This window comes from Arvicanthis niloticus, chromosome 4 (genome assembly GCF_011762505.2).
Source record: "Arvicanthis niloticus isolate mArvNil1 chromosome 4, mArvNil1.pat.X, whole genome shotgun sequence".
Lineage (NCBI taxonomy): Eukaryota > Metazoa > Chordata > Mammalia > Rodentia > Muridae > Arvicanthis > Arvicanthis niloticus.
This window is the reverse complement of record NC_047661.1, coordinates 75631731-75654721: the sequence shown is the minus strand read 5'-3', so window position 1 is coordinate 75654721 and position 22991 is coordinate 75631731. Positions and strand designations below refer to the sequence as shown.

General features: G+C 47.3%; 3 protein-coding genes and 1 non-coding gene across 11 annotated transcripts in view; all 4 read right to left on the bottom strand.

Moving 5' to 3' along the window:
• Positions 1 to 506: 506 nt before the first annotated feature.
• Positions 507 to 5569, bottom strand: Sf3b4 (splicing factor 3b subunit 4). Its single transcript, XM_034500082.2, has 6 exons — positions 5250 to 5569; positions 4808 to 4936; positions 3611 to 4153; positions 3185 to 3391; positions 1214 to 1387; positions 507 to 915 (listed from the first exon to the last, which is right to left on the bottom strand). Exons 1-6 carry the CDS (start codon positions 5281 to 5283, stop codon positions 728 to 730), a joined length of 1275 nt encoding a protein of 424 aa, XP_034355973.1. The 5' UTR covers positions 5284 to 5569; the 3' UTR covers positions 507 to 727.
• Positions 1576 to 1702, bottom strand: LOC117707970 (small nucleolar RNA SNORA19). Its single transcript, XR_004606708.1, has one exon. It is a non-coding gene; the product is annotated as a small nucleolar RNA SNORA19 (small nucleolar RNA).
• Positions 5570 to 6382: 813 nt separating the features above from the next.
• On the bottom strand, positions 6383 to 15743 carry Mtmr11 (myotubularin related protein 11). 4 transcript variants are annotated; one of them, XM_076932954.1, is made up of 18 exons: positions 15451 to 15741; positions 14949 to 15039; positions 14742 to 14819; positions 14457 to 14578; positions 14140 to 14200; positions 13857 to 13999; positions 13350 to 13428; positions 13109 to 13244; positions 12803 to 12890; positions 12589 to 12677; positions 12380 to 12504; positions 10161 to 10227; positions 9907 to 9977; positions 9296 to 9462; positions 8854 to 9027; positions 8095 to 8277; positions 7414 to 7707; positions 6383 to 7004 (listed from the first exon to the last, which is right to left on the bottom strand). In XM_076932954.1, exons 1-18 carry the CDS (start codon positions 15514 to 15516, stop codon positions 6858 to 6860), a joined length of 2181 nt encoding a protein of 726 aa, XP_076789069.1. In that variant the 5' UTR covers positions 15517 to 15741; the 3' UTR covers positions 6383 to 6857. The 4 variants fall into 4 exon arrangements, with proteins under 4 accessions (XP_076789069.1, XP_034355969.1, XP_076789068.1 ...); XM_034500078.2 differs by lacking the exon at positions 14742 to 14819 and having other exon boundaries at positions 15451 to 15739; XM_076932953.1 differs by having other exon boundaries at positions 6858 to 7707; positions 15451 to 15743.
• An 848-nt stretch (positions 15744 to 16591) lies between these two features.
• Positions 16592 to 22991, bottom strand: part of Otud7b (OTU deubiquitinase 7B) — a 58546-nt gene continuing 52146 nt past the window's right edge. For all 5 annotated transcript variants that reach the window (XM_034499801.2, XM_076932950.1, XM_076932951.1 and 2 more), the window contains one exon: positions 16592 to 22983. In XM_034499801.2, coding sequence (XP_034355692.1) covers positions 21781 to 22983 — 1203 coding nt within the window. In that variant the 3' untranslated portion in view covers positions 16592 to 21780. The remainder of the gene's footprint in view (positions 22984 to 22991) is intronic.

The window sequence follows — 22991 nt, the reverse complement described above, 5'->3', positions numbered from 1 at the left end:
TATCATATATATAGGTGAATACAAACACATTATATACTTTACTATGACCTACACATCTTTTATGAGAATGCATCATCATTTATTTCCCCTCTGGTGTCAAGGACAGAACTCAGACAAGTGCCCAGGATGCACTCACTGCTGCTGAGCTGCAGCCTCACTCCTTGGTTGCTGCAAAGCTGCAGAGCTTTAGTGTGTGGACTTACCAGTTCATCCAACCAGCCCTTCAATGACAAGACACTTTCCAGCCGCACTGCAGATGGTGTTACAATGGATACTTTTGTGCCTGTCACTCTTTGCTAATGTAACACCAGACATTTTATTCCTGCTGTTAATGTCCCCATATTATAACCGAAGATAAACTCCATTCCAAGTGCAGCTGTCTGGTGGTATGGCATGGCAGTGCAGCAACATGAGAAATAAACCCTTACAATGTAAACACCATCCCTCTTTCATACTGTTCCACCCATGATCCCTGGCTTCTCCTAAAAGAACTTCACCAGAGAACAAACAAGAAGCATACTTTTATTTTTCTATACAAGTATAAAGAAATTAGGACCAACATTTTAAAATAAAAATGAAGAAAAATCCCCTATGGAAAACATGACATTGGAATGGGGACAGAGTTGCTGGAAGGGGTCAGTACATTAGCCCTGGTGAGCTACAGCATCTCTGATTGGTCCAAGAAATGAAGACACAGGGAGGATAAAAGGAGACAGAGGATGGCGATTTACTGAGGAAGTGGGCCCCGTAGTGGACCTCGAGGTGGAACTGGGGGCCGTGGAGTGGGTCTGGGTGGAGGGAGGGGCCCCCGCTGGTAGCCATAGGGAGGGGGTCTTGGAGGACCGGTGTATCCATGAGGGGGCATTAAAGGAGGGGGCCCACGCATACCATGAGGAGGCATGGGACCTGGGTGACCTGCAGGAGGAAAAAGAAAAGTTAGCAAAACTGAAAACAGGAAGCAACTAATGTTGAGATCAGTAGGGATGAGAACGGAAATGTGGGAAGTCAAAGAAAAGGCACAGGACAGAGCGATGGGCAAAGAAAGCTGTAAGAACACATGCAGGAGCAGCAGCTGGATGGTGCCTGCCCTGTAACCATAGCACTTGGGATGCTAAGGCAGGAGCAGGAGTCACCTGGGATACAGGCTGTCTGCGTGTCTCTGTCTTGTCTCTCTGTCTGTGTGTAGATAAGAAATGGGCTAGTGCCCACTCACCCATGGGAGATCCAAAAGGAGGCCCTCGGGGGGGCATGCCCATCGGAGGAGGTCCAGGATGAGGCATTCCAGGAGGTGGCCGAGGTGGTGGCTGCCCCCCAGAGCCTGGAGGCCCAGCATGGGGGTGTCCTAGGCCATGGGGGCCATGGTGGGCCAGCTGCATCTGGGACATCCCTATGAAAATAAAACACACAAGGAGACAGAGACAAAAGGGAACCAGGGCAAAGAAAACAGAAGAGAACAAAACGACGAGGATGACAGAGGACACAAACAAGGTGACACCACCCTTACCCCTTCCTACAGTAAAACCCAGCCAGCTTTACACGCTCTTCACTTTCCTTCCATGATTTTTTTAAATCAATCTTTGTCTGAAGGTGACTGACAGCAGTGGCTAAAGTAGTCATGCTGCTAATATTCCTCCAAGTTTATTTAGCACATCAGAAATATCTTTTCTCTTGGTGTGGAGAAAAAAGACAATGAAATGTGCATTCACTTCCCTTCTCTGACTGAAGCTAGAGATGGTGACAGCCAAGTACAGAACAAGCAGAACGTTTGCTCTGTGTGTAACAGGACTTGGTGGCAGATATATGCCTGGACAAAGGCTTAATACTAAAAGGCCGGACAGAACTGCTTAGGAAGACCAGTCTGGTAGCATATACCTGTATTGCCCAGCATGCTAAAGGTAGAGGCAGAAGGATCAGTAGTAGCAAAAGCAAAGTTGACATCAGTCTGGGACACATGAGACTTTGGCTCAAAAACCAAACCAAAACAACTAAATGAAAAGGAAAGAAAAGAAAAGAAAAGAAAATTTTAGCCTGCCATGGCAGTGCACACCTTTAATCCCAGCATTAGGGAGGCAAAGCATGTGGATCTGTGTGAGTTTGAGCTAGCCTGGTCTACAGAGAGTTCCAGGCCAGGCTAGCCAGGGCTACATTGCAAACCCCAACCATCCAAAAACAGTTCTTAAGAAGACAAGAGAGTTATGTCAAGTGCTGCAAGCAGAAAGTCTGGCATGTGCAAACACCAAACAGTAAACATGGTAATGCCTGTAAGCTCGGCCACCAGGGGGACCTGAACACTGAGCGCTGACAGTCCAGGTTTTCTTCTGTGAGTGAAGGGAACAGAAGAAACTTAAGCAAATGTCTATGAATACCCTGGAAAAGTTACCCAGGGAAAGTAGATCAGAGACAGAGAACCTGAGTCAGAGTGACAGGAAGTGAAGTGCAGTCTAGAGCACTGGCTTATGACAAAAGACAGACTTGCTATGCAAAGTGGAGGGCAGAACAGACAAAGCACAGAGTTGAGAACTGGGCTCCTACAAGCAAGAGCTACTGAAGATGGTGCTGGAAAGAGAAAAGTAAACTGTGGGTTGAGCAGCAGCCCTCTTTAGCCTGCCAAGAACCTCAGACGAGAGACCCAGGATAAATCAGAACCTTCACATTTAACACTACAGATAAACACAGAAAAGAGAACCAAGCACAAAATCCACACAAACAAAAAAGGAGCTGATCCAGGCTGCTCTGGTTGACATTAGAAAACCCAGAAATACACACGCCTTTAATCCCAACCCTTGGGAGGCAGAAGCAGAGGTAGAGGCAGAGGCAGAGAGGCAGAGTGGCAGAGGCAGGAGGATTGAGTTTTGAGGCCAGCCTGGTCTACAGAGTGAGTTCCAGGACTGCAGGGCTACACAGAGAAACCCTGTCTCAAAAAAAATCAAAAGCAGAAATGTCTTCTAGATTTGGCAACCTTGGAAGCATAGGAGAAGTTAAAAGTTTTGCCAAGTACGAGCTGTTCTTCAGAAGATCTAAGAAATGGAGATAAAACAGGAACACCAGCATGTACAAAGTATTGTTTGTTTTCTGAAGAAAAGGAGAACTCTGGACTATTTCCATCTAAGACAAAGACCACCAGGAGAAGCAGTAACAGAGTCCCCCTCACAAGCTCAGCTCCTTCCCAGCATAAAGCACTTACCTGGATGAGGCATCCCACCTGGTGGGAATGGGTGAGGATGTGAATGGCCATGACCAGGATGTCCAGCCCCTGGAGTTCCTGCTGCCGGGGGGCCATGTCCTCCAGCCCCAGGTGGCATAGGTGGTGGAGGCATGGCTGGGGGTATCCCAGGAGGGAGGGCTCCAGGAGGTGGCACTGGAGGTGGGAACGAGCCAGGAGGTGGCATGCCTGTTTAAAGAATGAAAGACAGCTATGGTAGTAGGACAGAATGTCTTGCAGAGCTCCTCCCAGCATGCCACACTTCAGTTTCCCGAGGAAACCCAGCAACCTATGCCCTTCCACCAGTACTCCTCCCTCCTCCCTCACCGCCCACTCTCTGGGGGCCGCTTCTGCCTCCTGCCCTCTCTCCCAGGGCCTCATTGGCATGGTCTGGACGACAAGCTGTACCTGGTGGAGGGAGCCCAGAACCCAGGGATGAAACCACAGGATTGGGGGCAGAGGGTGGAGGGGGTGCATCGGCAAACAGCTGATGAGGGCGGTCAGCCTGGGACAGTGGGTTTTGGGCTGCCAGAAGTCGTTCAGCTGCTGAGCCATGGCGTTCACCCTTAGAGTCCTTCTTGAAGGCATAAGACACAGTGATAGGGCGGTTACACAGGTACTGCCCATTCATGGCCTCGATTGCTGCATCCGAAGCATCAAATGAGGCAAAATTAATGAAGGCATAACCCTTGGAGTTGCCTGTGTCAGGGTCCCGCATAATCTTGGGTGTCTGTAAGATGACTCCAAAGGCGCTGAAAGTATCATAAAGCAGCTTTTCATCAATTTCTGGGTCCAGATTTCCGATGAAAATGTTGGCTCCTACATCCAAGTTTTTGTTGTGAGCTGAGGCCTTGTTCACCCGTATTGGCTTCCCATAGAGTTTGATCATGTTCATAATCTTAATGGCATAGTCAGCATCTTCCTCACTCAGGAATTCAACAAAGCCATAGCCTGGGAAACCAACGAAACATTAATTCACCTGCCTCCAAACACAAAGAACGTAACATAATAGCTGGGTGGTGGCCCATGCTTTTAATGCCACCACTCAGGAGCAGAGGCAGGCGGATTTCTGAGTTAGCCTGGTTCGTGATTAGCCTGGTCTACAGAGCAAGTTCCAGGACAGCCAGGGCTACACAGAGAACCTCTGTCTCAAAAATAGAACAAAAAACCAACATGACAGCCAAGCGGTGGTAGCGCACGCCTTTAATCCCAGCACTTGGGAGGCAGAGGCAGGTGGATTTCTGAGTTCGAGGCCAGCCTGGTCTACAGAGTGAGTTCTAGGACAGCTAGGGCTACACAGAGAAACCCTGTCTCAAAAAACCAAAAAAAAAAAAAAAAAAAAAAAAAAAAAAAGAAGAAGAAGAAGGAGAAGGAGAAGGAGAAGGAGAAAGAAGGAGAAGGAGAAGAAGAATAAGAATTTTACTTCGATCGAGAATGGCTCCAGTAACTATCGCAAAGAGAAAATATTCCAGAAACTAGAAACTGAAGCTTAACGGGGAAAAACATCTTTAGATTGACTGCTCATTCCAAAGTAGCTGTGACTGGAGCTCAGACTCTTCAGGGGCCGTTAACCCTATACGAGGTTAGTTCTCCCCAAGTACTCACCTTGGTGCTGGCCAGTGACTCTGTCCTTCGGCATGTGGGTGTTCACCACTGGCCCTGCCTGCAGAAAGAGCTCCCACAGCAGAGGCTCACTCACTTTCTCGTCCAGACCTCCCACGTACACCGTGGCATCTAAAGGGAAGAAGCAGGAGGTAAGAAGGTCGGGAGTGAAAAAGAAAACAAAACCCAAAATTTGGCATTCTTGCTGATTCTGTATTTCCGGGAGATTTTTGTCTTCCTGGTGGAGGGAGTACTTAAGGGGACTGGATCCAGAAGCATCACTCCTCACAGGCCTCGGCCTGCACCCGGCCTCGAGGCCAGCCAGGCGCCCAGAGGTCGGTCTCACACCGGAGAAATCTCGTCTCCCACCCAAGCGGAAACGCTTCTGGCTCTAATCTGCCCTCCACCTCCTTGGCCCCATCTTGGGATCCTCTCTCCCAATTACCCTGATTCCGTTCGGAGATAGGTCCGGCAGCCATGGCGAAAGGGCTCCCGCCGTCTCTAAGCAGCAGCACCGCCCCCTGACCTCAATTACTACTTCCACTTCCGGGCCAAGGCTCGCATTGGGCGGGGCCGGCGACAGGGGAGGGGCCGGAAGCGATCGCGGCCATCTTAGGAATCCGATCCGTAGCAAGGGGCGCTCTGGGGCTGCTGCAGCAGTCGGGGCGGAACGGAAGTGTTCGGCCCGTCTTGATACAGTTAACTAAAGCCCTGAATGCTTCCAGACTGTTAGAGGATCACACTGCCCCCCAAGCGCAAATTCAAATGCTAAACCAGGCTTTGTATGTTCTGTGACGCAGAGACGTGCGCCAGGCGAAGTCCCGCCACATCCAGGGCAAGGACTGCCTTCAGAAGTAGTCTGTTATTAATAAGGTCCACAACGTTCGTGCAGATTCGCCCTCGGCCTAAGCTTGAGCTCGAGGTATTTTGTTTTTCCCTAAGTGTCAGAGCTCCGCTAAGCTTGGGAAATCTGGGACACAAAACCGGATGGGTTCACAGGCCGGTATTGAAGCTTTAAGTAGGAGATATGGATCTCTTGAGTTAAAGGCTAGCCAGGGCTACAGAACGAGTTACAGCCATGGCCACACAGAAAACCTGTTTCGAAAAACAAAAAAGTTCCAGGCTAGCCTGACATACACAGAGACCCTGTCTCAAAAACGTTGTGTGGTTTTTTTTTTTTTTTTTAAGATTTGTTTATTGTATTTATATGAGTACACTGTCTTCAGACACAAACAAGAAGAGTACATCTGATCCCATTACAGATGGCTGTGAACCACCATGTGGTTGCTGGGAATTGAACTCAGGACCTCTGGAAGAGCAGTCAGTGCTCTTAACCACTGAGCCATCTCTCCAGCCCCGTGTTTTTGTTTTTTTGGTTTTTTTTTTTTTTTTTTGGTTTTTTTTTTTTTTTTGGGGGGGGGGGAGACTTTCCCCATATTTCATGTGAATTCTGCCAAACCACGCCTGACTTAGAGCCTTTATTTCCTTATAATAATATGGGTGCTTTTCTCAGTTCACACCCTACCACCACCGCTTTGCTGAGATCCTCATTCAACACATGAAAATACCAGCAATGTGTAGAAATACTGCGCTTTAATGAACTTCTTAAATAGAAATGCTGCTACAAAAATAAACAGTGAGAGGAGAGGGTGTTTCCCTTATTCACCTCATTCCCACAGAAGACTAAGAAAAGATGTCAAAGTAGTGCTGAGAGCTTGAGAATGAGGTCTCTAGGACACCTTGTTGGGACTGATGAAAAGGGTCTCTGATACCACACTTCCGACAGCCACCCCAAAGGTACAGAATTGTCTGGAAAAAATCACATTCTGAATTGGTTTTGTTTCTTATTTTTCAAATCACAAGAAACAAAAATAGCGCCAGGAACCAAACGAGAGGGGAGAGCTGGAGGTTGGTAGCACCACCATGTGTTACAGAAACCTGCCTACTAAGTGAGCTTTACAGACTGGGCTGCCAAAGCTGAAGCACCAAGGTCAGACATAAAGATCAGCAGAAACCCCTGCCCTCTGCCCTGCCTTTGAGAATGCTTGCAGTTTCAGCGGATCTGAGAGAGGATGGTATTTGGATCCCTTTTCGTGCTGTGATCCTCAGGAGATATTCTTGGTGTCCATTTTCTCAACAGCTCCTGAAGATGAGATAACTCATCCTGCAGACCAGCGATTGTAAGAGCTGAGGGGCCCATCTGGGGAGACGCAGAGAAGGGCACAAAGGAAGATTGTTACAGGTCTAGCTTTCCACTTTCTTTCTTTCTTTTTTTTTTTTTTTTCAAGACAGGTTTCTCTGTGTAGCCCTGGCTGTTCTGGACCTAGCTCTGTAGACCAGGCTGGCCTCGAACTCAGAGATCCACCTGCCTCTGTCTCCTGAGAGCTAGGATTAAAGATGTGCGCCACAACTACCCGGCTAGTTTTCTATTAAGATCCTTGGTACTTCTAGAGTCTTAAATGTTCTTCCCCTTCTAACAGTGCTCTAGATTCTACGTGATCCAAGCCACAGGCAGTTTTCCCAGCACCTACCATCCCAAATGGACCCAGTTCCTCCAACCCTTTGCCTTTCCAGCTTTCTCCCCCAACCAACCTGTCTTCCCCTCTCACCTGGACCTCAGGCCTTCCCCTCAGGTAACATCGCTTCCAGAACCTGACCTGTGGTCCCAGATACCCAGGCAGCAGTAGCCCGGGAGGTAAAGGGCAAGTTCCCCAATGTGAGGGAAGCCCCCATTCCTGGTCAGCTAGGCTTTCAGAGGATCTAGTGGGTCGAGGGAGCCAATGAGAAGAGACTGCCAGCAAGGAGGGGCTGTCTTGCCAAGGACAGAGCTGATTCAGGGGGGTCAGGGCCCCTCTAGAGAACAGCCACATAGAACTGGGGGGTCCAGGAACCATGAGGCTTGGCTAAAAGAGAAGAAGTCAACAGACAACTGAGAAAACAAGTGCTTTCTGAAGTGGGAAGGGGTCCCTAGCTGCCCCTGACTGTGCTGTGACAAACTGCAGCCCTCTCCCTCTGACCTCCCTTCCCATTAGGCTTCAGGGCTTTGGGCTTATTAGGTTGCTTTTTAAAAAAACATGTGATATATGGACATGAACCAAGAAGACAAACAGATGAAGACCAGAAAAAACACTCTCTGCTACTCTAGAACATCTGTTTTGCTGAAGGCAGGCTGCAGGTGACAGCTGTAAAAGATAATGGTATCTTTCTCTGAGAGACTCGAATATCCTGTCATTCTCATCTAGTAGTGTGAACCTGAGAGAGTCAAGGGAATTGAAGTGTAGATATCTTACCTGCTGTCTAGGGAACCTGCTGTCTGGGCAATGCTCTGGATTGTAGCCAGGATTAAGGAACTGTGATATCTGTTCCTTGCTGTAGCGTAAATCCCAGTCCCAGACAGACAGATGTAAATTAGCAGGGCTTCCAGGTAGGGGCTGGGAGTGCTCAGGAGTGTAAACTTGTGTATACGAGTTGAACTAAACAGAGGAAGCAAAGAAACGGGTGATTTGAGCTCAGGATTGGTTTGGTGGATAAAAGCACTTGCCATGTGAGGGTGAGGACCTGAGTTGGAATCCCCAGAACCTTCACAAAGCCAGACACACAGCTTAGGGTCTGCCATTTCAGTGCTACTACAGGATGATGGGGCAGAGCCAGGAGAACCCCTAGAAGCTCATGGCCAACGAGCCTGGAGTATGCAGCAGACAAGCAACAGGGACTCTGTCTTAATAGAAGGAAGGTGAGGATTGACGCCTGAGGGCCTCTGACCTCCGCAGGACTACTGTGACATGCATATGTCACATTCACACACGTAAATGTGCACACACTTAAAAAAATTAAACAAGGATGGTTAAACCAGTTTGTGTTCCTGTCCCACATCTAGAACAAATTATAAACCTTTTACCTCCTATTTCTGGCATCACATACAGAACAAAAGTCTGATCCTAAGAGTGAGGTCCACCAACCCCTTCCACAAACCTCAGTTTTCCTAAATCAAGACTAAATCCCAAAGTTTGAAATGCTCAACAGGAAAGAATTAAGAAGAGGTCACTGACCTGTCCACTCTTCTTCCCACGCTCCCAAGGAGTGTTTCTCAGAAAGGTGAGGGTGTCCGGAACCCTGACGCTGTCGTGAAGAGCAAGAAGGAAAAACTCGGAGAACTCAAATTGAGCTGGAAACTGCTGGAGGAGCTGCCAGGCACAGTCAAGGAAGAGAGGGAACACTGGGGCCTGAGAAGAGAGAACAGTCTGGGCTGTCGCAGGCATCTGCAGAGGGAAGAACGGGGACCTGGAATAGGGCACTAAGGAGGTCAGGGATTAAAACAGAAATTGAAAGTAAAAGGGGTTCAAGGCTGACTCACCTGAGTGTCCACTCAGCCCAACAGTCCATTCAGACTGAGTTTGAGTCCAGTGGGTTAGGCTAGATCATTTTCCCACCCTCTTTCCTTTAGTAATGACACCACTCAAAACAAAACAAAAACCCCTGAAGTGTCCTCACCTCCTCAGTGGCCCCAGTTTCCCCAAGCCTGGTCAGGAAGGGGTGTCCAGCTGCCACCCACTCTCGTTGCACTAGGGACTGGAAACCAAACAATGTCCGAGCTTCAGGGGCCAAAAGCAGCTGGACGAGTGAAGAGAGGAGGCCATTGAAATCACGATCACCACGCTCTGGGTGACAAAGGAACAAAGAAGGGGGTCCAAGAAACTAGGGCAGGAGGGAATGAGAAGAAGAAACATGGGGAGAGGGGGAGGGACACACAAAAGAAAGTGGGGGGAGGCAGGAGAGGGCACAGAAAAGTGAAGAGAAAACAAAGCTCAAATGATTCACCTCATAGACTTCACCTTCACAGAGAAAGCAGAGCCACACTTCCCAAAAATCGTCCCCAGTGCCTTGCTCACCCTGCCCCGTCCCTATCCACTGATGAAGGGGTGAGAAGGACTGAAAATATCTTGGAATTCTGGACAACTGTTACAGTAGGGACTGAGTAGTTCTGAAGGATGAGTTGGCACTCACAGGAAGATGCTAGTATTAAAGGAAGCGCCCCTTCCACACTACGCAATCACATGCAGGGCAAAGGGAAGGAAGGGAAGGAGCTGACCCAAGGAACTCACCTTGAAGCACTACAGAACGGACCCGGGATGTCACTAGCACTGAGATGTCACTGGCCTTTCGAAGACAAGACCTGGAAGGGCATGTGAAGAGGGGAGTGGTGTATTAGAAGAGAGGCAGATTCCCAAATACCTGCTCCTTCTCCTGAACAACACAGTAACAGTCTTGGGAAACAGGACAAATTGACGGAAGGCCTAAGTCAAGAGAGGGTTGGGGAAGCTGGAATTATTAACCATGATTAGAAGGCTGGGCATACCTGACATAGTCCAACCACCGTGTTCCTTCCAAGGCTGAGAGCCATTTATCTTCAGCTACAGATGAGTCTAGCACAGAGGGAGCAGGAAGGACAAAGAGATCAGAACCCAGGATCTACGTTTGTACCCAGATGTAGAGTGACAATTTTGAAATTTTGGTTTCTTTAAAAACACAAATATAAAATTCTCTCTTTTTTTTAGTCCCAGGTGTGGGTGTGGGGCTGCTTCAGACTGTCCACAGCAGCTGACTGTGATTCGCCTCATGCTCTAGCAGGGGCACAGTTTTGCCAGCTGCAGATAGTTTCTTGAGATTGTGTGACATTTGAAATTCTGGGAACCTTTCAGAGGGTAATAAATGCTAGAGCCCCTAAAGGTTGGTTGTTTTAGGGAAGTTGGTTGCAGTTTGTCAGTAGTTGTGTCCAGAGAAGAAACAAAAGAAAAAAAAATTAGATTCAGGGATCTCTTTCTCTCCCCCACAATTCATTCTTTCCTACCTAGTGATAGGGAATGAAACTGGGGGGTGGGGGGATAAAGGGTGGGAACAGGAAGTATCTACAAAGTAGCAAAGACCAGGTACACAGATGGGTTAAGAAGTCTAGTTAAGCCTGGCAGTGGTGACACACGCCTTTAAACCCAGCACTTGGGAGGCAGAGGCAGGCGGATTTCTGAGTTCGAGGCCAGCCTGGTCTACAGAATGAGTTCCAGGACAGCCAGGACTATACAGAGAAACCCTGTCTCAAAAAAACCAAAAAAAAAAAAAAATTCTAGTTAAGCCGGGGAGTGGTGGCATACGCCTTTAGTCCCAGCACTTGGGAGGCAGAGGCAGGCGGATTTCTGAGTTGGAGGCCAGCCTAGTCTACAGAGTGAGTTCCAGGACAGCCAGGGCTACACAGAGAAACCTTGTCTCAAAAAGCAAAAAACAAAACAAAACAAAACAAAAAAGTCTGATTAAGATGTATGTGGTGTGTGCCTTTAATCTTAGCACTCAGAGGCAGAGGCAGACATATCTCTGAATTTGTTGAGGCCAGCTTGGTCTATACAGTGAGTTCCAGGACAGCCAGAGCTACATAGTAAGACTCTGTCTCAAAAAGCAACAAAACAGAGCTGAGTAATGGTGTGCACACATTTTGTCCCAGCACTTGGGAGGCTGAGGTAGGCAGATCCCTGAATTCAAAGCCATCCTGGTCTACAGAGTGAGTTCTAGGAACAGCCAAAGCTACACAGAGAGACCCTGTCTCACAAAACAAAAACAGAATAAAATAAAATGCTTTGGTAGTAGGGGCTGAAGAGATGGCTTGGTGATAAGAGTGCACATTGCTTTTCATGAGGACCTCTCTGCTTCTCAGAACCTGACAGTGTTTCACAGCTACCTGTAACTCCAGCTCCCAGCTTCAGGAGAGCTGACACCATTAGCCTCCACAAGCACCCCAAAATACATGGCATATATACACATGATTATTTAAATTACTTAAATATAAAATATATGGTATACTCAAGAGGCAGAGGCAGGTGGATCTCTAAGTTTGAGGTTAGCCTGGTCTACATACATAGTGAGTTCCATGACAGCTAAGGCTACACAGAGAAACTCCATTTTGAAAAAAAAAAAAAAAAACAATTTCCAAACAATTACAAACAAACACAAACAAACAAAAATCCATCCCACTTAACTTAAAAAACAAAGTCTAATAGCAGTTTCCTAAGAGTAGGTATGAATTATGAATGCAGGCCTTAGATTTGATCCTGAACATTTTTAAAAGGCTTTTATGGGTATACAACACTGTGATTTTTATTCCACAATAGGGCCAGCGTGGTCCTACACTCATTATAGAAATCTTCTTGATTTTTACTATCCAAATGCTGTGATTAAAAGTATGTACCACCATACCCATATTCAGCCAATAAAGTTTTTATTTTTAAAGTTGGGGAACAGGGTGTGGTAGTACATGCCTTTAATCCTAGAAGAGAGGGAGGCAGGTAGATCTGAGGATTTGAGATCTTCCTGGTCTACACAGTGAGCTCCAGGTCACCACATAGAGCGACTATTTCAAAAAATAAATAAAAACAAACAAACAAAAAAAAACCCATTTGTGGGAAAACAGGTTATTGGTAAGTGTAGGTGATGAGGATGGGATAAAAAAATGAAAGATCATTGGGCTAAAGGATCTATAATATACAAAATAGTAAACCAGGTCAGAGTTGAGGGTTCAAAGGTTATTCTCACCAGGCAGACAAAGGGCCCTCAGTTTCAAGTGGGCAAGTTGGATGTCAGCAATACTAGGCATCTCATCCGTGGTATCTACCAAGACAACATCAGAGTGCCCAGCCTGTAGCATTGACTCCACTGCTCTGGAGGGAAGAAAGGAAGTCAGGAATGAAGGCAAGGGGTCTTCTAAGAATGCCTAGCCCTTGGGTTTCATCAAGACCCCTCACCTGATATCTTCTTTGTTAGGGTCACTGGCTATATAGAAGCCTCCACATCGGAGAAGGTCACTGCCTCCCGGGTGGTGCCAGGACAGGCGCTTCAGATGGGTGAGAAGAGGGTCATTGTAAAAGAAGTACATTTAAGAGGACAGCTTTGCCCCCATGATGACCTCACAGCAAGCCCCCCATCCCTTGTCCCTTGACCTTCTAGTTTCAGACTGACCGGTCCACGGCCCTGATGGAAATGTGCAAATGCTCTTCTGACCTCGCTGTCCAGAGTTCGATTAGGGACCCAGAAGTAACCTGAGAGACTGCAAAAGGAAGAGTGAAGTCACAGCCTTTCAGTGACCTGTGCTAAGGAAGCTGTTCTAACAAGGACATTACTTTGGAAAGACCATTCCAGGAGATCTCGGGTTTTGAAACCAGGAGTAACAGAGGCTGGAGTTTATGGGAAGTACTGACTTGGAGGATCAGGAGACTCTGGGAAGATTGGGAGGGCAGCAGGAGTCAGGGCAGCCTGAGCCATCACCTGGTAGCTACATCGAACCGCTCATTGACAGTGCTGACCCTCCAGCCTCTGGCCCCTTGTTTCTTCCTCTCTGTTTCCCAGTCTTCTAAAGTCTCCAAGAGAGGAATGGGTGGTTTTCTGGAACTAGAAGCCTTGCCTGGAGAAAGAGTGAGAAGCAGAGGAAAAAGAAATATTTTGTCCAACTAGGCCCTTCCATTTCAGACTCACTTCCCATCCCCTGACCTAAAGCATTGTCGCTTACCAACTTTGCTCAGGGTTATTCCTCTATACTGCTGAACGTGATTGCTCTGAGTTCTGGCTTGAATGATGGCCATGGTTACCTGGGGAGGAGAGCATCTATCCTTTAGCTTCAGACTGAAGATGTAAAAAGATAGAAATAGAGCATGTGTTTCTCTACTTACTGCCTTTACCACCAATATCGAAGAGCAGCTAAAACAGGTGCTAGAGAAGGGGACCTCCACAAGTCACAGGTGCTGTGGTCAGAGGAACAAATCTAAAACCACAGACTCATAAGTTGGGAATTAATTAGGAATATTACCCAACTCTCCACATTTTGCAGAGGTAAAAACTTACCTATAGTTACTGCTGCTCCTAACTGACAGAGCCAATCTAGAGCCCCCCCCCCCCATGAGACTGTCACTCTTGTCCTTGAGTGGAGTGGAGTGAAAAATGGTGATAGACCCTGGAGCATGGAGGGCACCCTGAGGTTTCTACGTGAGAAGGGTTTTTCTAAGTAAAGGGTTCTTACCTGGAAGGCCTGAGGTGCCAGCCCTCCGACCTCAAAACCAACTCTAAGTAGCCGGAAGTCTTTGCCATGAATCAGAACCTCCTCTGGAATGAACTTAAGCTGAGACCCGGGACGGAGAAGCTGTACTCTTGACAAGCCGCTCACTGAAGTCAAGAGTGGAGTGGGGTAACCGTGGGATCTCTCTGGGAACCTTTTCTCCAGTCCACCCTGCCCCACCCCTCAGTCTTCTGAGAACAAAGAGGTGGGGGCTCAAGTGCCCCTTTTACTAAGGTCTCAGACTTACCAGCCTCTAATCGCCCAATGTTGATGAGGGCGAAATCATAGTCACTACTCAGAGGAGTATCCTAAAGGAAGCACAAGCAAGACATGCTACAGACAGCTAACAACCATCCACGTCCTGCCTTGCTGCCTCCTCCCCGCCCCTGAAGAAGGCAGCTTCCCTAGAAATAATTCTACCATTACTGATACATTCACAAGATAAACAGAGTATTGCTATATAGCCTAGTCCAGCCTGGAACTCTCATGGTCTTCCCATCTCAACCCCCCAACTGCTGGGAACACCATGCCCAGCTTCAATCTTTTTTACACTAAGCACCTCACCTGACTTCGCTGCCATCCACAAGGCTGGAAGGTTACCCTAAAGTTAGTACAGATCAGGGTCCCAGGAAGCTCCAGTCCGGGGCCTTTCCTCCGGCCTGGTGCCCATGCTAGGACATGCTCCCCTAAAAGGGAGAAAGAGAAGCAAAGTTCTAACTATTCCCAGTGCTGCCCACACTTTTACATGGTTACTGGTCCATTCTTCTAGAATGTAAACTTGAAGGAAAAGAATACACATTTTTTTAACCTCTAAAAACTCGACATAGAATATGGCACATATACACTCACTGGTCTTTGGATAATTCATAAGAAAAGTGGAAAGCAGGGTGAGAAAGCAGAAGGAACAGCGTCTAGGTCTCCCAGCATCTGAGGAAGCAGGGGAATTGAGTCTCAGAAACACTTTGAGGAAAGGAACAGAGAGCTATCTTTGGTGAAAACAAAAAAGGATGGGGGTAGGACAGCTTTCAAAGGAATCCAGAGAGCTCATATGATTACCTGGGAGACAACCAGAGGCCAGGCAGCTGCCAAGTTGATGACTGCTGGCCTCTGGCATCCTGGTCCTTGGGTCAGACTTCGGTCCAGAGAGCTGAGCAGGGGAGAGAGTTAATCTGGGACCTCCCAACCTCAGAATCTGGGATTTCTTCAGTAGCTGCCTTTGGGGACCCGCATTGAGTTTGAGTTCCTTCGTGTTTCACCTCTCTCTCTCTCTCTCTCTCTCTCTCTCTCTCTCTCTCTCTCTCTCTCTCTCTCCTTCCTCCCTTCCTTCCTCCCTCTCTCTTAGGGAAACTGAGAACAGTGAGGGAGGCTGGCAGACAAGATAAGGAGGGGCTGGTTAATGGATAATGAGACAACTCCAGACTGAAAAATGCAGAACAGCTCCATGACAGTTGATAAAACATATACACCTTCCTCCTCTGGATCCTTTCCTTCCTGCTTAATTTCCACAGCATCCCATTCACACCCTCTTGCTAGCCACCCTCCCATTCCTTCTCCTTACCCCCATCTCTGGCTCCTCCTGCTGGGGGGCAATGTTGAAACTCTGGCCCCGGCCCCCCCACCACATTTCCCTGGATCCATCCGGGAGTGGAGCAGCTAAGGGTGAGAGTCCTTAAAGATGCTCGCTCTCTCTGGGGAGAGGCTAAATCCTAGAGGTGGGGAGAGAAAGGCTGGGGAGAACACAGGGGTAGCGGCATTTGGGATACCGGGAGCACAGTTGGGGGGGGGGGTGATCTTATTTGAAAGGTGTGTCCTGCTCAGACAGGGGAGGCTCTTTGGAAACTTCGGTGACTCTAAAGAGAACAGGCAAGATGCCCAGCCCCTTAAAGGAGAATACACACATTTTTTTTTTTTGAAAGTAGAAAGGAAATGGAGGAGCTTAAGAAAGATGGAAGGAATGGGAGAACTGGGGAATACTCAGATTCCCTTAACCCAAACCCACATTCTAGTCTCTTTCTGTTCATGAATATTAGAGGGTGGGACGAGGGGAGCAGTAATGTAATGAAAACATTTTGGGCTAGCTCTCTATACTCTTTCAATGAGAAATGAAACACTAGGAAACTCAGTTATTTTGTTTCGTTTATTTATGGGTTTTGTGATTTTGTTTTGATTTTCAGCCCCCTCTGACAACCTAACAGGGGTTGAGAAGAGGACATGGACCTTGTGTCCTTTTCCGGAGAGCGTGACAGGCTGAGGGGCAAAATGTAATGGGCGGAAATTGGTGTGTCTGGGATGCAAACATAGCACAGGTATTTTGGCGTGCAAATCTCGGCCCTGGGGCGGGGGCTAGAAAACCCAGGAAAAGATTGTGGTATATATCTAAATCAGCCTTTGCACCCGGCAAGCGCACCTCCCCACTCCCGCAGCCAACTATTCGCCTGGAAAGCCCTGCCCCAGGTACATGACTCCGCCCCTCCAACCCAGTCACCAGATCTCCTAATGAATGATTCATGATCTGGACTTTGAAAGCTAAGGACTGGAAACCACTTTTCAGTTCCAGGATCACATCTCCCCCTCCTTCCCTGCTGAATTCAAAAAGCAAACATGAGGCTGTAGGGTACTAGAGGCGCAGAGAGGCTAGGGAGGGCAGCTTGAGGGTAGCATGTTTCAACACTGGAGAAGACAGGAAATGAAATACAAAATAGGTGTTAATGAGCTGCTGTTTTATTGTTTTAGAGTCTGTACAGAGGCAGCAATCCTTAGGTGGGGGCTGTGACATTCAACATTCCCTTCCCCACAGCACACATCCTTACAGCCTCAGCTTCCAAAGTTCCCTTTGTTGGCTGCAACTGTGGAAATAGTGAAGCTAGCATGAGCAGAGTCTGGAACAAACAGGTATGTACTTGCTAGCAAGCGGGCCTAGAAGCCTGATTGTAAAAGTCCTAAAGGCTGCTGGCCACCACCACCCCACCACACACCTCAGTGTATGTAATAAAATATGTAATGTAATAAAGTGTGTAATGTAATAAGGAACAGGTGTGCCCCTGGTGGTTTAGAATCCCATGACCTACTTTTCTTCTCCCCACCACTTTCTTCGAAGAGCCTCGTTCTGTTCTTTAATATCTTAGGTATGGGAACGGCAGAATATAGAGGGAATAGTCAGAACAGACAAGTGATCTGATCATCACCTAACAGAAGCACAAAGGGGTTGCAGTTGAGGGTTAGGTAACAGGAAGACTTTCACCAACTGCAGCACAAACGCAGATGTCCACTGAATGGAAAGGAAACAGAGAGGCTAGGAGCTCTATCAGATTTTTCCATTCTCAGAGCCCCACTCTGGTTACAGGGTTGTGCCAGGAGCAAGGGCTGCTGGGAGGGGTAGCTGGAGGAGGAAGGTGGAACTGAATGACTCACAGGATGAATCACAGATCCAGTTATAAACACAGAGAGAGGCCAAGGTCCTTCCCACCCCACTCCTATACAGCTTCCATCACTTCCTCGACCCACAACCCACATAGCCGAGGGAAGGAGGGGGCACAGGAATTCTACATGGAAGCATGCTTGTATTTTGTTAAACAGCTTAAACACAGGAGGCAACACACAATAACTTGTGACTGGGTATCCACAAAATATTCAGAGACGAGTGCCTGTATGACTCACTGAGCCTGCAGTTGATAGAGATTGAGGGAAAGAAGAAAATATTAACAGTCCAGGGTACATGTGTTTCCAGACCAGAAAATGGCTTCTAATTCTGTCCTCTTGCCTACGGCTATGTGGCTGGGTACTGCCTCTTTGAAAAAGAGGACACAGTCCAGTCAGAAGTGTCTGAGTAACTAATAGACAATCATTACTCAAATGCTCCTTTATTGAATGAAAAGTAAAGTGCCTGGAACCTTGGACATGGGGGTGAAAGGAAGAACACAGGAGCCAGAGCTCAGAGAACTGGCTCTGTTCTCTGGGCTCAGGATCACCTCCTGAGTATACAATATAAAGTCATGGTAATTTCTGCTTTATTGGTCTGTGGACTTTGGAAATCTATGGCGAGGGAAGGTACTTCTATTTTAAGGCACAGCATGGAGCTTAACACCATCCCTCACTCTTAGAAATTGCATCTTAAAAACTAAAAAGATATAATTTATATCATTTACAAAACGCAGTGTGAGGAAAATCTTTTTCTCAGTTAAGCCAGCATGGGTTAAGGGGTTTGGAGGCCAGTCCTCTGGTGTACTTGCTGTAAGCTGGGATGGTACAGAGGATGTAGGGCAGAGAGAGTGTAATCATGTTAAGGGGAAAGGAAAACAAGAACCCTGAAGATCTCTCTCCATTAAAACTTTAGTGGGACCCCAGATGCCCCAGGTTAAAGAGAGTAATTGCACTTAAATATAAGCCTGAGAGATGAGGCCACACCTCGTGTAGGGATCCACGGGCCTACCCCACCCCGTCACACGAGGACCTTCCTAAATAAGGGAGGTTTTACTCATTTGGATGCTCCACACACAACCCCTCCTTCTCCCCACCACAGTAATTGTATGGGCTTGCTTATTCCAAACAACAAGTCATCTTTGTTTCCCAGACATTCCTTAACTCCACCCTACTCAACACTTCACCCTCCAAAAAACAGAATGAGAACCTCACCAGCCCTTATTAAAAATAAATAAATAAATCTGTTGTCTCAGAGTCCCTCATTTTTAAAATGGATTTGGGGGGGCACCTTGATAGTCACCCCCCAAATTAAAACTAATTTAACAAAAAGTTAAAAGGCCTAATACCCATTTCCCACATGTCCTTAGGCCTCCCTTCCCTTTCCTTGGAACTTTATTTTTTCTTTAGAAAGGCAAGCAGAATTAAGATTGGGTACCATATAAATAAAAACAAACATGATACAAGGTTTCTGATTCTCTTCATTTGTCCTCAGTTTTTAAAAACAGGAGTGTTAATACAATCTAATAACAGATCAAGTCCAAACACAGCAGTCCAATGGAGATGGAATTCCTTGGTTTTATTCTCCAGGAAACCCCTGCTGGGCTGTTTGCATTCCCACCCACCCAGGCTGGCATCCTGTGTGTGCTGCAGGAGAAGGGTGCCAGCAGTGCACACAGGATGTCTGCAGTCAGGAAGAGGGGCTCCCGGTGAAGGTTTCACCTGTGGCATTCAAGCTTCAGAAACTGGGACAAGATTAAGATGATGACAGCAAGGCACGAGGCATTCATTCACCATTCACTGGGAGAAAAACTGAAGGAGTGCTTAAAATTCACCAGTCAAGATAAATACTATCTTGATGCAGTATTTAAAAAAATAAAAATAAAAAATGTAAAAACACCTTTATGAACCTATCACAACTTAAGTAGACAGGGTTTGTCCTCAGACTTGTTCAATTGAGGGCTCTCACTTCTTTCACCATAACACCATTCCTGTTACATCCTAAGATTTCGATATTTTGTTCAACCTGGGTTTTTAATATGTTTATATACTGAAGTTTTAAAAAAAAAAAAAAAAGTCTGGTATGATGTGATCCCAGCACTTGGAAAGTTTGAAGCAAGATCATACATTTAAGGCCAGCCTGGGCTACAGTATAGAATCCTTCCTAAACAAAACAAAACAAAACAAAACAAAACAAAAACAACCCTCATTTCCTAGTAGACCTTTAAATTATGCACTTACCAGAAATACTTGCCTCAGACTGGTTTCAGCCTGAAGAAAGCTCATGCCTAGATATCAGCACTCAGAGGACTGAGGCAGGAGGGTTGCTATGAATTGGAGGCTAACTTAGGTTATATAACAAGTACCAGGCTGGTTAGCCAGGGCTACATAGCAAAGAAAACAACAGCAACAACAACAACAACAACAAAAGGGAAATTCTTAAATCAACAGATTGGCAGACTTGGAAGTGAGTGACTTTCAAACTTTTTGAGTGGGTGGGGGACAACTTCTTAAACTTAGTAATTCCATAAAGAAGTCTTGACTAGCTTTGTTACCAAAGAGAGGTGTGTGATCATTTTCCTGACTAGACAGAAGAAACATGCAGAGGAGTCCCAACACACTCTCACTCTCTCTCTCTCTCTCTCTCTCTCTCTCTCTCTCTCTCTCTCTCTCTCTCTTTCACACACACACACACACACACACACACACACACGCACATATAGCCATTTGTGACTTAAATCAAATGCTGGGATTACATTCCATTAGTGGGCGATGACATACCTCAGCAGAAAAATCGGAGCCCAGAAATAGCCCCAGGTAACACTCTGGACACATGCAGTACACTCCCACCCCTTCTTCATTTGCATCCACAAGTGTATAGAATTGCATAGATGATTTTTCCCCAGGAAAAAAATAAGGAGAAAGGACAATTGGTGCAGGATAGTCTTCAGGTTTAAAGCTCTTAGAAACAGCTCTGGTCAGAGCATAAGCTGTCCAGACTTGTGCTTTGTGCAAATTGCAAGGGAGCTCTCAGCACTGGGTCCACCCCTACCCCTCTGGAGAACAGGGCTGGCTCAGAAAAAGGGAGAAATCCAAAGGTAGGTCAGCTCCCTGGGACTACTCTGTGGCCCATGGACTACTCTGTGGCCCGTGGACTACTCTGTGGCCCATGGACTACTCTGTGGCTCACAGACTACTCCGTGGTTCACGGACTACTCTGTGGCCCGTGGCTACAATCCACTAAGATGTATTTTTCTAGCTACCTTCTTACGTGGCCCCTAGCCCCATCCCATGCTTCAACACCAGTCCTAATATCAAAAATAATTCTTCTTACAAAGTACTTTTATTATTTTAATAAACTAACCACAGATTAAGGTCAGCTATGGCTTAACAAAAGAAGCCAGGATGTTAAGTTCATTCTCCAGAAGTTGACAGGAAGGAGAAAAAAAATCACTTAGCTAAAAGAGGGAAGTAAGTCATTTTTAAATTTTGTCAGGGTCATGTTTTTCTTTAAAAAATTAGTCAGTAAAATAGGTTGTTTTCTACAGAAACACAGCAGCAGAGGACAGTGCTCTACAGAGGTTTTTGGTATTGTTTCAAACAGTCTAGCCACACATCTGGCCTCCTCCAGCCCTTCTCAAGTGTATTCAAACTCACATGGAGTTATTGCTAAGTAGTTAAAAATTCCATCACTTTGCACCCGTTCACCTGAAGAAAATCCCACATACAAGTCCACTTCTTACCACTCTTCTCTTTCCCAAAGGGAACTTGCTATTAAAGTAAAATAAAAATAAAAATAAATCACATCTTAACTTAGCTGAGCTTAGTCCTTAAAAAGATGAGGGAAAGATGGGGGAACAGGTAGTCTCCCCCTAAAACTAGAATGGATGACAGATGAATATCTAGAAGAACATAAAACTCTCTAGGAAAGAATTCCCCTTTCCTATTTCCATTCACTGGGATTTAAACGACCCTTTCTGTGTAACCAGGCCAAGCACATACATTACTGCCTTGATCCTTCAGGAAGAATTTAGCCAACCCTAATATCTACCTAATTCAAACCAAATCAAATGTGTTCCATATCTCAGATTGACTCTATACTCCCAACTACACCACCATGTGCTTTTTTCCTAAAGTCAATGAACTTTGGTCTATTTTTTCCTTAACTGACTGAGAACTTTCTTTCCAGGTTCCTCCCCGAAGGTGTCCACCCACCTCCCACCCACACACACCTAGTATTTCCCTACTTTCCCTTGGGCCCTGGGATTGGGACACAAGAGGTTCTGCCTTGCAGTCTCAAGTCAACTGTGCACAGGAGCAGTCCTGCCCTCGGGGCAGTGCTAGCCCTGTCCTGCTCTTGCCAGCCTGCCAGCACTCCAGCTCCCACACATCTCTGCACTTGCCCCTGATGAGCCAGAGTTGAGCTTAACGTTCTTTGTTTAGCCCCTTTCCCCACTAAGGTTCTAGCCATTCAGAACCTGTGCGCCAGCAGTTCCCCACCAGGTTCCCGTTCCCTCCGCCTCAGTTCTTCCCTGTAACAGCAAGAGCAGAAGTTGTTTGTCTCAGGGTGTCCATAGAAGCTGCAGTTCGGTTGTTTGCATTTGGTCTGGGTTGGGGGAAGTCCCCGGGGAGCTCCAGCCCATCCATCTGGCTCAGGGGGCTCTCTGTAGCCATTGCTATAGGAATCAGCCACACGGAACTGGGGTGGTAACAAGGCACCCCTGTGAACTCCGTCTTTGCCTGGCTCCAGAGATGGGATGCTGTCCTGGTGGGGGTAGGGTCGCCCAGGAGGGTACTGTCTGGGAAAGGTGGCATATGATGGAAGGCCCCCTACACATGGACCCCCTGCCAACTGCCTCCGGGGTTCCTGGCAGTGGACTCCACCCCCAGAAGGTCGAGGAATAGTAAAGCCCCCAGGGTAACCAGTAGAGAAGGCCATTGCCTTGGACTCTGCTGGGGAGTCATTGGGCTGGTCCTCCCCACCGTCCGGCTCTGGCTTTTTGGCTGGAGGAGGCCCACTAACTAACCCTCCATTCATGATCTTCCTTTCAGCCTCCTTCTGCTTCTGCTCTGCCAGGAATCTCTCCTCAGCATCTGCAAGGTAGCGTTGGATCATCTCCTCCTGATATTGGTGCCGGTGGCCCATCTTCAGGGTTCCAACAAAAATATATTTGCCCTCCCCTTGCATCGCGATCCTCATAATGCCCAGGCTTTGCATCACCTCCTGGCTATACTTGCTCCCTCCATTGCCAACAGACTCAGACGTGGGCTTCTCAGACACGGGCCCATCCCCAGCCGCCTCCTCCTTGCCACCCTTCCAGCTCTTCAGTGCGTTGTTCTTCTTCTTCTTCTCTAATGTCTCCGTACCACTGCTTATTCCAGACCCACTCCCCAGCCCTCCAGGCTTGGGGACCTTGCTATGCATTAGGCCCCCCATATTCTTCTTAAGCTTGCTGCCCAAGGTCTTGCCAAAGCTGCCCAGTTTGTTAGCCACGGAATCTGCTCTCTTCTTGTCCTTTTCCCGGTCGCGCTTTGACTTTTCCTTCCGCCTGCTGCCCTCATTGCTGATAGAACTGCTGCCAACTGACTCCTTGTCTGATTCCCCGGACTCAGGAGTGGACCTGGGTTCATCTCCAGCTGAGGCTGTGGGGGACTCAGGCTGGGCCAGAGGAGCCTATACGA